The sequence below is a fragment of the Trachypithecus francoisi genome, unplaced genomic scaffold (genome assembly GCF_009764315.1).
Source record: "Trachypithecus francoisi isolate TF-2019V2 unplaced genomic scaffold, Tfra_2.0 Lachesis_group8, whole genome shotgun sequence".
Lineage (NCBI taxonomy): Eukaryota > Metazoa > Chordata > Mammalia > Primates > Cercopithecidae > Trachypithecus > Trachypithecus francoisi.
This window is the reverse complement of record NW_022681473.1, coordinates 84418409-84431406: the sequence shown is the minus strand read 5'-3', so window position 1 is coordinate 84431406 and position 12998 is coordinate 84418409. Positions and strand designations below refer to the sequence as shown.

Here is a 12998-nt window from a genome sequence, read left to right as displayed (position 1 = left end):
CTGGAGTGCAGTGGCCGGATCTCAGCTCACTGCAAGCTCCGCCTCCCGGGTTTATGCCATTCTCCTGCCTCAGCCTCCCGAGTAGCTGGGACTACAGGCGCCCACCACCTCGCCCGGCTAGTTTTTTTTTTTTGTATTTTTTTAGTAGAGACGGGGTTTCACCGTGTTAGCCAGGATGGTCTCGATCTCCTGACCTCGTGATCCGCCCGTCTCGGCCTCCCAAAGTGCTGGGATTACAGGCTTGAGCCACCGCGCCCGGCCATATGTCACTTTCTTAAACTAGAATACCCAATAGGTTTAATTAGAATAGTCAGTCCATAGGTCTGGTGGATAGGAGTGAGCTGGGGTTGGCTTAGGATGGCTGCCTTTGATTGATTTCGGTTCAGCCTACAAATATTCTGCTCTTTTTTTCCCTTTTGCTCTTGTCTAAAACCTGTTTAGCAAGTGCAGTGGCTCACACCTGTAGTCCTGGCTACTCAAGAGGCTAAGGTTAGAGGGGACTGCATGAACCCAGGAGTTCAAGGCTGCAGTGAGCTGTAATTGCACTACCGCACTCTAGCCTGGGCAACAGAGCGACACCCTGTCTCTAAAATAAATTAATAAAAATGAATAAAACCTATTCAATTGTATGTGTGTGGGGATATATACAACAAAAACCCCTATTGCTCAAAATAATATCTATTCGTTAGCAGAACATCTTTTTTTTTTTTTTTTTTTTTTTTTTTTTTTGAGGCGGAGTCTCGCTCTGTCGCCCGGACTGGAGTGCAGTGGCCAGATCTCAGCTCACTGCAAGCTCTAGCAGAACATCTTATAGATAAAATCTTATCTTACTGAGCTGATATTATTTTGGGCATAAAAGAAACTTAAAGTGTTTTGGTTAGCAGTGTTAACCATGACTAAGCAAGCATGGGTAAATAGACAGTTTATATTATCTATTCCAAAATATTAAAATTAGCTTAAGCACCATCATCGCTGTCTTCTCAGTCTCATTGCAGGTTTGAAACTACAAGTTAGCAATCAGTAACTTAAATTTGGGGCCTCTACCTAGTACTTGTTGAATTTATGATTGAAATGTATTTTCTTACTTTCTGATTGCCCTTCGTGTTTTACGATTGCTGTCTAGTATTTAAAAGTTATCTTATAAATGATGTACTGTTAGTTTTTTTCTTGATTGCTTTCATTCAGCAAACATTTTGTATAGTCCCTGTTATGAGTTAGATATTCTGCTTTATAGTAGGACTGTACATATAAAAAAGCTATGGTCTGTATCCACAAGATTTTCTCATTTTAGTAGATAAGAGACATTTGTGTAAAGAAGATATTTATTGAATTACTTTTCCTAGGTGCCCATTTTATAAATGAGGATTCAGACCAGACTCAAGGTCATAGAGTGGGGCTAGAATTTGAACATATTTCTGACTCCACGTGTAGACTTTTCTATCATCCTGTGACCTATCAGAATTTTAGATTATTATAATATTAATTTGGTGCATTGCAAATGGATGGTTTTCTAAAAATGAAAAACTTCTAAAACTGTCATGCAACACGTCAGAATCACTGTTGAAATATGCATAGTTGCAACCACTGTATCTTTTACAGGTTGTTTTTTGGAAGCTAAGGAAAAGAAGCTGTAGATTAGAAATGCCTTAACATGTTTATTATATTTGTATTCATCTTATAAGGTGCACTTAAAATAGAAATAGTTTGCCAAATCGCAAGAATAATGCTAGGAAGAATTGATTCCTGGTTCTTAAATATCCAGCTTAAATTTTATTAACCCTTTCAATTTAACAGGGTACAGAAATATTTCATTACGTTTGAATGAGCTCTTCATGTTTGAAGCCACAAACCTCAATTTTTCATTAAGCTTTTAAAAGAGTAAGAGTGAACGTCTTATACAAGGAAGGTAGGAGAGGCTGTGGCAAATTTCAAATGGGAGTTTTACAGAAGAAATAACATATGAGTTCAGACATTCAGCTTTATTTTAAGGCTAAAATATAATCGGGGCTTCCTAGGTAATTTTTCAGCAGATCATAGGATATTATATGTTTTTTTCATTTTCAGCATACTATTTAGAACTTAGGTAATGGAGTCTGACACTCTGCCAAGCTGTAATTCACAGCTTTGCAGAATCATTTGGCTTAGAATATGAATCCTAGCACCATGCTTAAATTACTTACACTGACAAACAAGACTATTAGCTCTCCTATTTGGAGAAAAAAACATTATGCTTTAAAGTCTTTTAGGCTGGGCATTGTGACTCAACTGTAATTTCAGCACTTTGGGAGGCCGAGGCAGGTGGATCTCTTGAGCTCAAGAGTTTGAGACCAGCCTGGGCAACATGTGAGCCTCTACACCTGTAGGGCTAGGATTAGAGATGTGAGCCTCTACGCCCGTCCCTCTTATTTCTAATGATGTAAATCATTAGACATAATCTAATCATTAGACATAATCTAATGATGTCCCTCTTATTTCTAATGATTTCTAATGATGTAATGTCTACCTCTTATTTCTATTTGTGTTTTCTTCCTTTCTTTAAAGGTTTGTGATTTTTATTAATATTATTGTTTTGTCCTGAAGGACCAGTGCTTATATTTATTCATTCTAATGTGTTTTTGTTTAAAATCTATTAGTATGTGGTTTTATCTTCATTCTAATACTTGGATAGGCTTTATTTTGTTTCTCCTCACTTTTTGAGTACAGAATTAACTTATTTACATTCATTCTTACTTAGCAGGCTATAGCTTTCTTATAAGCATTGCTTTAGCTCTCTCATATGTTGTGATGTGCAATATTCTTGTTATGATTTTCTAGATGTTCCGCAACTTTCATTTTGTTTTATAGTTTTGACTGGTTTGTTTTCAGGAGGCAGGTTTTTACTTTATTATTATTAATTTTTTATTGCAGGATGATTAGACAGTATGATAAATTTATTTCTCCTCTCAAAAATGTATTGAGATTTTTCTTTGCACTCTGTTATATATCAGCTAAAAAGTTTCATGGGGTCTTGAAGTATATTATTAATTTTCAGTGTATAGAATTCAACATTTATCAATTAAATCTATCTTATTAATTATGTGATTTAGGTCATCTTTTTTCTCTTAAGTCTACTTTCTAAAAACATACAGCTGGTTCCTGTTATTTGTGGTAGTTATGTTGTGTAAAGTCACTTCCAGCACAGAATTAGTGAATAGTGAATCATTGCTCCTAGGGGAAATACAAAATTAGGTTTCTGTGAGCCACTGGTAATGTTTTCATCAGCTGATCAATACATGATCTTTTTAATGTGTTTCTGTTTAAAGATACTGTATTTAATGTATGATTCATTAGCATCGAACTCATAGCCAGTAGCACTTTGACTTATACTTGAAGTTTGTCTAATGTACATTTTTTCCTCCAAAAGTCATATTGCAGCCTCTTTGCATGTAGGAATGAACACTAAATATGTTGTGGGGAGGTCATTTTAAACACCACGTTACCAAAGCAAAAGTACAAAAATGCAAAAAATGCAATAATGTGCCACATACAACATTTTGGTCAGTGTCAGACTGCATATCCAGTGGTGGTCCCATGAGATTATAATACCATATTTTTACTATATCTTTTCTTTTAAGATATGCTTAGATACACAAATACATAGCTATGGTGTTATAATTGCCTGCAGTATTCAGTACAGTAACATGTTGTACAGGTTTGTAGCCAAGGAGCAATAGGCTATCTCCTATAGTCTAGGTTTGTAGTAGACTATACCATTTAGCTTTGTGTAAGTACACACTATGATGTTTGCACGATGATGAAATCACCTGATGACACATTTCTCATGAGGCATCCATCATTAAGCAATGCATGACTGACTCACAGAAAGAACCCTTATTTAAAGTGCACAAGTGGAAACAAAAAGGCAGAGTGGCTCATTGTTCAACCTCAGCTGGGAATGTGTGTGTCAAGCAATTCAAAATATTTACTGCTCTTTGCATCTCCACAAATGATGCCAAAAGTATCGTGAGTATTGATTTTAAGGTTACAGATAAATTTTGGCAAGTAAGTGAATTTGCAATTACAGAATTAATGAATAATGAGGATTAACTGTATTTTATGTGGGACAGGAAAGATGAATTGAAATCACTGTTGTTTCTTGTATTTTTTGTTGTATTTCCTAAAGTGTTTTCTTTTTGCCTTGTAATGCCATATTGAACCCTGCATGTAGTGAGTTAGCTGTGATTTCACCTCAACTGAGATCATCTCATCATGAAGTTGCCACTTCACTCCCACTTTACGCTGCCTGCCTTGTTCACATCTCCTCATTTAGCCCTGGGTCTCCTTACTTCATGGTATCACAGAGCTTAGAAATGTTCTGGTCAACTATTCTTAGACCCAGAACTGCCATTCCAAGCATGAGGGACTGCTGTCATGTCCTCTTGGGATTTATACATCAGTTTTGGAGAGCTCTACAATACCTGAAACTCTTCTCACCTTTCTCCCTTAGCCAGGTCAAATATTTGTCACATTCATTAACTCCTCTTTATAGAAGAGTTTGTGTGTTTGGGGGTTGGAACTATTTTCTCATTTTATGGAAATTGTATTTTGTTTTTGTTCTCTTATTACCTTTTGATTGGTTTAAGGGAAGATCAAGGCGAATTTGCTTTTATTTATATTTTATTTTATTTTTTGGAGACAGTCTCACTCTGTCACGAGGCTGGAGTGCAGTGGCGCCATCTCGGCTCACTGCAACCTCTGCCTCCTGAGTTCAGGCAATTCTCCTGCCTCAGCCTCCCAAGTAGCTGGGACTATAGGGCATGCACCACCACGCCCAGCTAATTTTTGTAATTTTAGTAGAGACAGGCTTTCACCATGTTGGCCAGGATGGTCTCAATCCCTTGAACTCATGATCCACCCACCTCGGCCTCCCAAAGTGCTGGGATTACAGGCTTAAGCCACCGTGGCCCCCTATTCTATCTTAAATCTCTATTCATTTTAGAGTTTGGTTAAATCTCAAACTTGTCTTTTCTAAATGGATTCTTATCAAATTAAGAATGCGTGGCATGTTCTTGGTCCTAAGGTATTTATTCCTTCTTAGGCTTTCAATTGATATATTCTCCTTAATTCTTCCGTTTCGTTGTTTTTTTGTTTGTTTTTTTGTTTTTTTTTTTCAGACAAGGTCTCACTCTGTCACCTAGGCTGAAGTGCAGTGGTGCAATCTCAGCTCACTGCAACAACTCCCCTCCCCGCTGCTTCCCCCAGACTTGTACAATCCTCCCACCTCAGCCTCTCAAGTAGCTGGGACTACAGGCGCATGCCGTCACACCTGGCTAATTTTTTTGTTTGTTTGTTTGTTTTTGTATTTTTTGTAGAGACAGAGTCTGGCCATGTTGCCCAGTCTGGTCCCTAACTCCCGATCTCAAGCAATCCACCCACCTAGGCCTCCCAAAGTGCTGGGATTACAAGGTGTGAGCCACCGCACCCAGCCCTTAATTCTCTTTACCATATATTTGTGAGAGATTGTTGCTCATGTTTTTTCTGATTATAAAACTAATTTTTTAAGAAAAAGCGTAATATAGAAAATATGTAATATTCAAGAACAAAAAACAAAAGCACCCTAAAATTTTACTGCCCAGCGATAACAGCTATTTTTTGTAAGTTTTTTTCTTATTATTTCCTAGGAGCCGATTCTAAAAAGTAGCTCAAATGATGACAGTCTGTTACTGTCAAATATGGTATTGAATTAGGGATGATTGCCAGTATTCCTTCTAGTTCCGAAAATTTTGATTCTGTGAAATTTTGTTTTTCTTGGTAAATCTTTTCAAAGGGTCTCATGGGTAGTATGGTAGATTGATCTGACAGGATAATAAGTATTAAATTTGATTGGTGGGGATGTTCTCCTTTACACATATATAAGTATTTTTTATTTTTATTTTTATTTTTGTGACAGGGTCTCTCTTTGTCACCCAAGCTGGAGTGCAGTGGTGTGATCATAGCTCACTGCAGCCTCTATCTCCTAGGCTCAAGTGATCCACTTGCCTCAGCCTCCTGTGTAGCTGGGACTACAGGTGTGCACCACCATGCCTGACTAATTTTTTTTTTTGTAGAGACGGGGTTTTGCCATGTTGCCTAGGCTTGTCTCGAACTCTTGGGTGCAAGCAATCCTCCCGCCTCGGCCTCCCAAAGTGCTGAGATTACAGGCATGAGCCACTGTCAGCCTCCTTTATGTTTTTATAGTATGATTACTTCATGTCAATGCCTAAATTAATGATTTTTAGGATGATACATTATCTCCTTGTGTGTGCTTTCTCCTTCTTCTCCAAACCCTTAGGCTATGACCAGGGCCAGAGCGCTCAGATCTCAGTCAGAGGAGTCTGCTTCTGCCTTTAGTGCTGATGACCTTATGAGTATAGATTTAGCAGAACAGATGGCTAATGACTCTGATGATAGCATCTCAGCAGCAACCAACAAAGGAAGAGGCCGAGGAAGAGGTCGAAGAGGCGGAAGAGGGCAGAATTCAGCATCAAGAGGAGGGTCTCAAAGAGGAAGAGGTAAGCGCTGAGTTCAGTCCTGTGCACATTCACACTTGGCAGTTGAGTGGAAAATACAGAATTACATCTCGTCAGAGTTGAATTATAAGTTTTTATTTCTAAAACATGGTTCTTTAAAAAATCTATTTTTATAATACATAAAGACAGTCTTTCAGGCAGTTCTGACACGTGTCTTTTACTTAAATAAATTTTGAATGGCCACATGCACTTAGGGTTTTAATTGTTCTTAGCACATACCTTATAAAAGCTTCACTGTGTCACATAGTACCTTTTGGGTACATTTAATGTCATATGTATTCTCACATGTACAAAGTAATAGGCAAATATGAGTTGTTAAAGAAAATAGTTAGCTAAAAGCCTTTGGCAACAGGAGGAAAACTCCAGATCATACAATTATTATTTTTGTTACTGTCATAAGATACAAATACCCACATGCTTATCAAGTAGTCTTTATAATAAAGTCGATTTAAGAAGGAAAACTGCCCTCAATTTGATTTCTAAAACTAGTCATTAACATTGTCATCATTGTATTTACTGTGAGACTTGTCATTAAATAGTTCATGCCAATAGAAATTGGTCATTCAATGACTTTCTCACACATTATGTCAATTCATCTCTAAAGATTTTTTAAAATTCTTTTTATTAAATATGCATCCATAGGAATTTTAAGCTGGTGAAATGAATATTAATTTGGTTTAAAATCTCCAGGGAGAGAAATCCTCATCTTTTAATGATGATTATTTTCACTGTTCTCATATTTACAAAATTTTTCCTTAAAATTTTTTATTTTTGTTTTTTAATTTTTTTTGAGATGGAGTCTTGTCTTTGCTCTGTTGCCCAGGCTGGAGTGCAGTGGTGCGATTTCAGCTCACTGCAACTTCTGCCTCCCAGGTTCAAGCAATTCTCCTGGCTCAGCCTCCCAGGTAGCTGGGATTACAGGGACCCATCATCACACCCGGTTAATTTTTGTATTTTTAGTAGAGATGGGATTTCACCATGCTGGCCAGGCTAGTCTTGAACTCTTGACCTCAAGTGATCCTCCCGCCTCTGCCTCTCAAAATGCTAGGATTACAGGCGTGAGCTACCATGCCTGGCCTATTTCCTTACATTTTAATTGGATAAATTAAATTGAATAAACTAAAGTATGGCCTAAAAGAATAGTCTGTGAAAATTGGTCAGACTCTAGATGTTTGTTCTTATATATACGTCTAGCTTTTTACAGACAAACTATTTGACATAGGTTTATTTAGCTTTCATTTTTTGGTGTTGTATGAAATAAACCTTAGCTGCTGATAGGCTTGTACATTGACTGTTCATTTTTCTAACAGCAGACCCTGGTCTGGAGACTTCTACGCGTAGCAGGAACTCAAAGACTGCTGTGTCAGCATCTAGAAATATGTCTATTATAGATGGTGAGTATAGACTGCAAGTGATTATTTATGAATTCCAACATTAGGAAGACCAAGGTAATCACCATTAGTAGCCCTTATTTGTGTTGCCATCATTGGAAAGTTAAAAGGGCAATTAGGATCACAGGATAAATTATTTTTTAAAAGATGTTTGCTATGCATTAGAGTTACTGAAGAGGGTAAGCTTTTAAAATTATGTTTTATAGGCCAGGCACAGTGGCTCACACCTGTAATCCCTACACTTTGGGAGGCCGAGGCAGGCAGATCACAAGGTCAGGAGATTGAGACCAGCCGTGCCAACATGGTGAAACCCTGTCTACTGAAAATACAAAAATCAGCTGGGCATGGTGGTGCATGCCTGTAGTCCCAGCTACTCAGGCGGCCAAGGCAGGAGAATCGCTTGAACCCAGGAGGTGGAGGTTGCAGTGAGCCAAGATTGTGCCACTGCATTCCAGCCTGGTAACAAAGTGAGACTCCGTCTCAAAAAAAAAAAAAAAAAAGACAAAACAAAACAACAAAAAAATTAGGTTTTATAATTTCTTACTTTCAGACAAATGTTGTTTCTGTTTGGCAGAGAGATATTATTTATATTAGTTATTTGAGGTTGTTTCACTTTTATAATGTTTATAAATATTAATTTATTAATATTATAATTATAATATTTATAATCTTATAGCTAGGATTAATTGTTGACAAACTGGGGAGCTGAACTAATTCTCAGAAGATGAAGTTTATCAAGGGCAGTATAAACTGCATTTATGTCCAAAAAGACAGCTGCACAGATAGAGCTGTGAGAGGTATGTGAGTTTAACAGCAACCCAGGTGAAAAAGACTTAGGTCAGTAAGAGTTATGCAGGCAGACCCAACTGTCCAAATCTATTGATGTCTTTTTTTTTTTTTTTTTTTTTTTTTATTATTATACTTTAAGTTCTAGGGTACATGTGCATGACGTTTATATCATGTATAACTCCCCAATGCAATCCCTCCCTCCTCCCCCCTCCCCATGATAGGCCCCAGTGTGTGATGTTCCCCTTCCCGAGTCCAAGTGATCTCATTGTTCAGTTCCCACCTATGAGTGAGAACATGCGGTGTTTGGTTTTCTCTTCTTGTGATAGTTTGCTAAGAATGATGGATTCCAGCTGCATCCATGTCCCTACAAAGGACGCAAACTCATCCTTTTTGATGGCTGCATAGTATTCCATGGTGTATAGTGCCACATTTTCTTAATCCAGTCTGTCACAGATGGACATTTGGGTTGATTCCAAGTCTTTGCTATTGTGAATAGTGCCGCAATAAACATACGTGTGCATGTGTCTTTGTAGTAGAGTAATTTATAATCCTTTGGGTATATACCCAGTAGTGGGATGGCTGGGTCATATGGTACATCTAGTTCTAGATCCTTGAGGAATCGCCATACTGTTTTCCATAATGGTTGAACTAGTTTACAATCCCACCAACAGTGTAAAAGTGTTCCTATTTCTCCACATCCTCTCCAACACCTGTTGTTTCCTGACTTCTTAATGATTGCCATTCTAACTGGTGTGAGATGGTATCTCATTGTAGTTTTGATTTGCATTTCTCTGATGGCGAGTGATGATGAGCATTTTTTCATGTGTCTGTTGGCTGTATGGATGTCTTCTTTTGAGAAATGTCTGTTCATATCCTTTCCCCACTTTTTGATGGGGTTGTTTGTTTTTTCTTGTATATTTGTTTGAGTTCTTTGTAGATTCTGGATATTAGCCCTTTGTCAGATGAGTAGGTTGCAAAAATTTTCTCCCATTCTGTAGGTTGCCTGTTCACTCTGATGGTAGTTTCTTTAGCTGTGCAAAAGCTCTTTAGTTTAATTAGATCCCATGTGTCAATTTTTGCTTTTGCTGCCGTTGCTTTTGGTGTTTTAGACATGAAGTCCTTGCCCATGCCTATGTCCTGAATGGTACTACCTAGATTTTCTTCTAGGGTTTTTATGGTATTAGGTCTAACATTTAAGTCTCTGATCCATCTTGAATTAATTTTCGTATAAGGGGTAAGGAAAGGATCCAGTTTCAGCTTTCTACTTATGGCTAGCCAATTTTCCCAGCACCATTTATTAAATAGGGAATCCTTTCCCCATTTCTTGTTTCTCTCAGGTTTGTCAAAGATCAGATGGCTGTAGATGTGTGGTATTATTTCTGAGGACTCTGTTCTGTTCCATTGGTCTATATCTCTGTTGTGGTACCAGTACCATGCTGTTTTGGTTACTGTAGCCTTGTAGTATAGTTTGAAGTCAGGTAGCGTGACGCCTCCAGCTTTGTCCTTTTGACTTAGGATTGTCTTGGCAATGTGGGCTCTTTTTTGGTTCCATATGAACTTTAAAGCCGTTTTTTCCAATTCTGTGAAGAAAGTCATTGGTAGCTTGATGGGGATGGCATTGAATCTATAAATAACCTTGGGCAGTATGGCCATTTTCACGATATTGATTCTTCCTATCCATGAGCATGGTATGTTCTTCCATTTGTTTGTGTCCTCTTTGATTTCACTGAGCAGTGGTTTGTAGTTCTCCTTGAAGAGGTCCTTTACATCCCCTGTAAGTTGGATTCCTAGGTATTTTATTCTCTTTGAAGCAGTTGTGAATGGAAGTTCATTCCTGATTTGGCTCTCTGCTTGTCTGTTACTGGTGTATAAGAATGCTTGGGATTTTTGCACATTAATTTTGTATCCTGAGACTTTGCTGAAGTTGCTTATCAGCTTAAGGAGATTTTGGGCTGAGACAATGGGGTTTTCTAAATATACAATCATGTCATCTGCAAACAGGGACAATTTGACTTCTTCTTTTCCTAACTGGATACCCTTGATTTCTTTCTCTTGCCTGATTGCCCTAGCCAGAACTTCCAACACGATGTTGAATAGGAGTGGTGAGAGAGGGCATCCCTGTCTTGTGCCAGTTTTCAAAGGGAATTTTTCCAGTTTTTGCCCATTCAGTATGATATTAGCTGTGGGTTTGTCATAAATAGCTCTTATTATTTTGAGGTACGTTCCATCAATACCGAATTTATTGAGCGTTTTTAGCATAAAGGGCTGTTGAATTTTGTCAAAAGCCTTTTCTGCATCTATTGAGATAATCATGTGGTTCTTGTCTTTGGTTCTGTTTATATGCTGGATTACGTTTATTGATTTGCGAATGTTGAACCAGCCTTGCATCCCAGGGATGAAGCCCACTTGATCATGGTGGATAAGCTTTTTGATGTGCTGCTGAATCCGGTTTGCCAGTATTTTATTGAGAATTTTTGCATCGATGTTCATCAGGGATATTGGTCTAAAATCTCTTTTTTTGTTGTGTCTCTGCCAGGCTATGGTATCAGGATGATGTTGGCCTCATAAAAAGAGTTAGGGAGGATTCCCTCTTTTTCTATTGATTGAAATAGTTTCAGAAGGAATGGTACCAGCTCCTCCTTGTACCTCTGGTAGAATTCAGCTGTGAATCCATCTGGTCCTGGACTTTTTTTGGTGGGTAGGCTATTAATTGTTGTCTCAATTTCAGAGCCTGCTATTGGTCTATTCAGGGATTCAACTTCTTCCTGGTTTAGTCTTGGGAGAGTGTAAGTGTCCAGGAAATTATCCATTTCTTCTAGATTTTCTAGTTGATTTGCATAGAGGCATTTATAGTATTCTCTGATGGTTGTTTGTATTTCTGTGGGGTCGGTGGTGATATCCCCTTATCATTTTTTATTGCGACTATTTGATTCCTCTCTCTTTTCTTCTTTATTAGTCTTGCTAGTGGTCTGTCAATTTTGTTGATCTTTTCAAAAAACCAACTCCTGGATTCATTGATTTTTTGGAGGGTTTTTTGTGTCTCTATCTCCTTCAGTTCTGCTCTGATCTTAGTTATTTCTTGCCTTCTGCTAGCTTTTGAATGTGTTTGCTCTTGCCTCTCTAGTTCTTTTAATTGTGATGTTAGAGTGTCAATTTTAGATCTCTCCTGCTTTCTCTTGTGGGCATTTAGTGCTATAAATTTCCCTCTACACACTGCTTTAAATGTGTCCCAGAGATTCTGGTATGTTGTATCTTTGTTCTCATTGGTTTCAAAGAACATCTTTATTTCTGCTTTCATTTCGTTATGTACCCAGTAGTCATTCAGGAGCAGGTTATTCAGTTTCCATGTAGTTGAGCGGTTTTGATTGAGTTTCTTAGTCCTGAGTTCTAGTTTGATTGCACTGTGGTCTGAGAGACAGTTTGTTATAATTTCTGTTCTTGTACATTTGCTGAGGAGTGCTTTACTTCCAATTATGTGGTCAATTTTGGAATAAGTGCGATGTGGTGCTGAGAAGAATGTATATTCTGTTGATTTGGGGTGGAGAGTTCTATAGATGTCTATTAGGTCCGCTTGGTGCAGAGATGAGTTCAATTCCTGGATATCCTTGTTAACTTTCTGTCTCGTTGATCTGTCTAATGTTGACAGTGGAGTGTTGAAGTCTCCCATTATTATTGTATGGGAGTCTAAGTCTCTTTGTAGGTCTCTAAGGACTTGCTTTATGAATCTGGGTGCTCCTGTATTGGGTGCATATATATTTAGGAGAGTTAGCTCTTCCTGTTGAATTGATCCCTTTAGCATTATGTAATGGCCTTCTTTGTCTCTTTTGATCTTTGATGGTTTAAAGTCTGTTTTATCAGAGACTAGGATTGCAACCCCTGCTTTTTTTTGTTCTCCATTTGCTTGGTAGATCTTCCTCCATCCCTTTATTTTGAGCCTATGTATGTCTCTGCATGTGAGATGGGTCTCCTGAATACAGCAGACTGATGGGTCTTGACTCTTGATCCAGTTTGCCAGTCTGTGTCTTTTAATTGGAGCATTTAGTCCATTGACATTTAAGGTTAATATTGTTATGTGTGAACTTGATCCTGTCATTATGATATTAACTGGTTATTTTGCTCGTTAGTTGATGCAATTTGTTCCTAGCCTCGATGTTCTTTACATTTTGGCATGTTTTTGCAATGGCTGGTACCGTTGTTCCTTTCCATGTTTAGGGCTTCCTTCAGGGTCTCTTGTAAGGCAGGCCTGGTGGTGACAAAATCTCTAAGCATT

At 38.0% G+C, this 12998-nt stretch overlaps 1 protein-coding gene across 8 annotated transcripts in view; it reads left to right on the top strand.

Moving 5' to 3' along the window:
* Positions 1-12998, top strand: part of MRE11 (MRE11 homolog, double strand break repair nuclease) — an 87318-nt gene that overhangs the window by 42779 nt on the left and 31541 nt on the right. For 6 of the 8 annotated variants that reach the window (XR_004436274.1, XM_033208182.1, XM_033208181.1 and 3 more), the window contains exons 15-16: positions 6311-6530; positions 7859-7942. Coding sequence is in view for 7 of the 8 variants with exons in the window: in XM_033208182.1 (XP_033064073.1) it covers positions 6311-6530; positions 7859-7942 (304 nt within the window). In the remaining variant the exon portion in view is untranslated. The remainder of the gene's footprint in view (positions 1-6310; positions 6531-7858; positions 7943-12998) is intronic. The other 2 variants (XM_033208184.1, XM_033208185.1) reach the window with 2 other exon arrangements.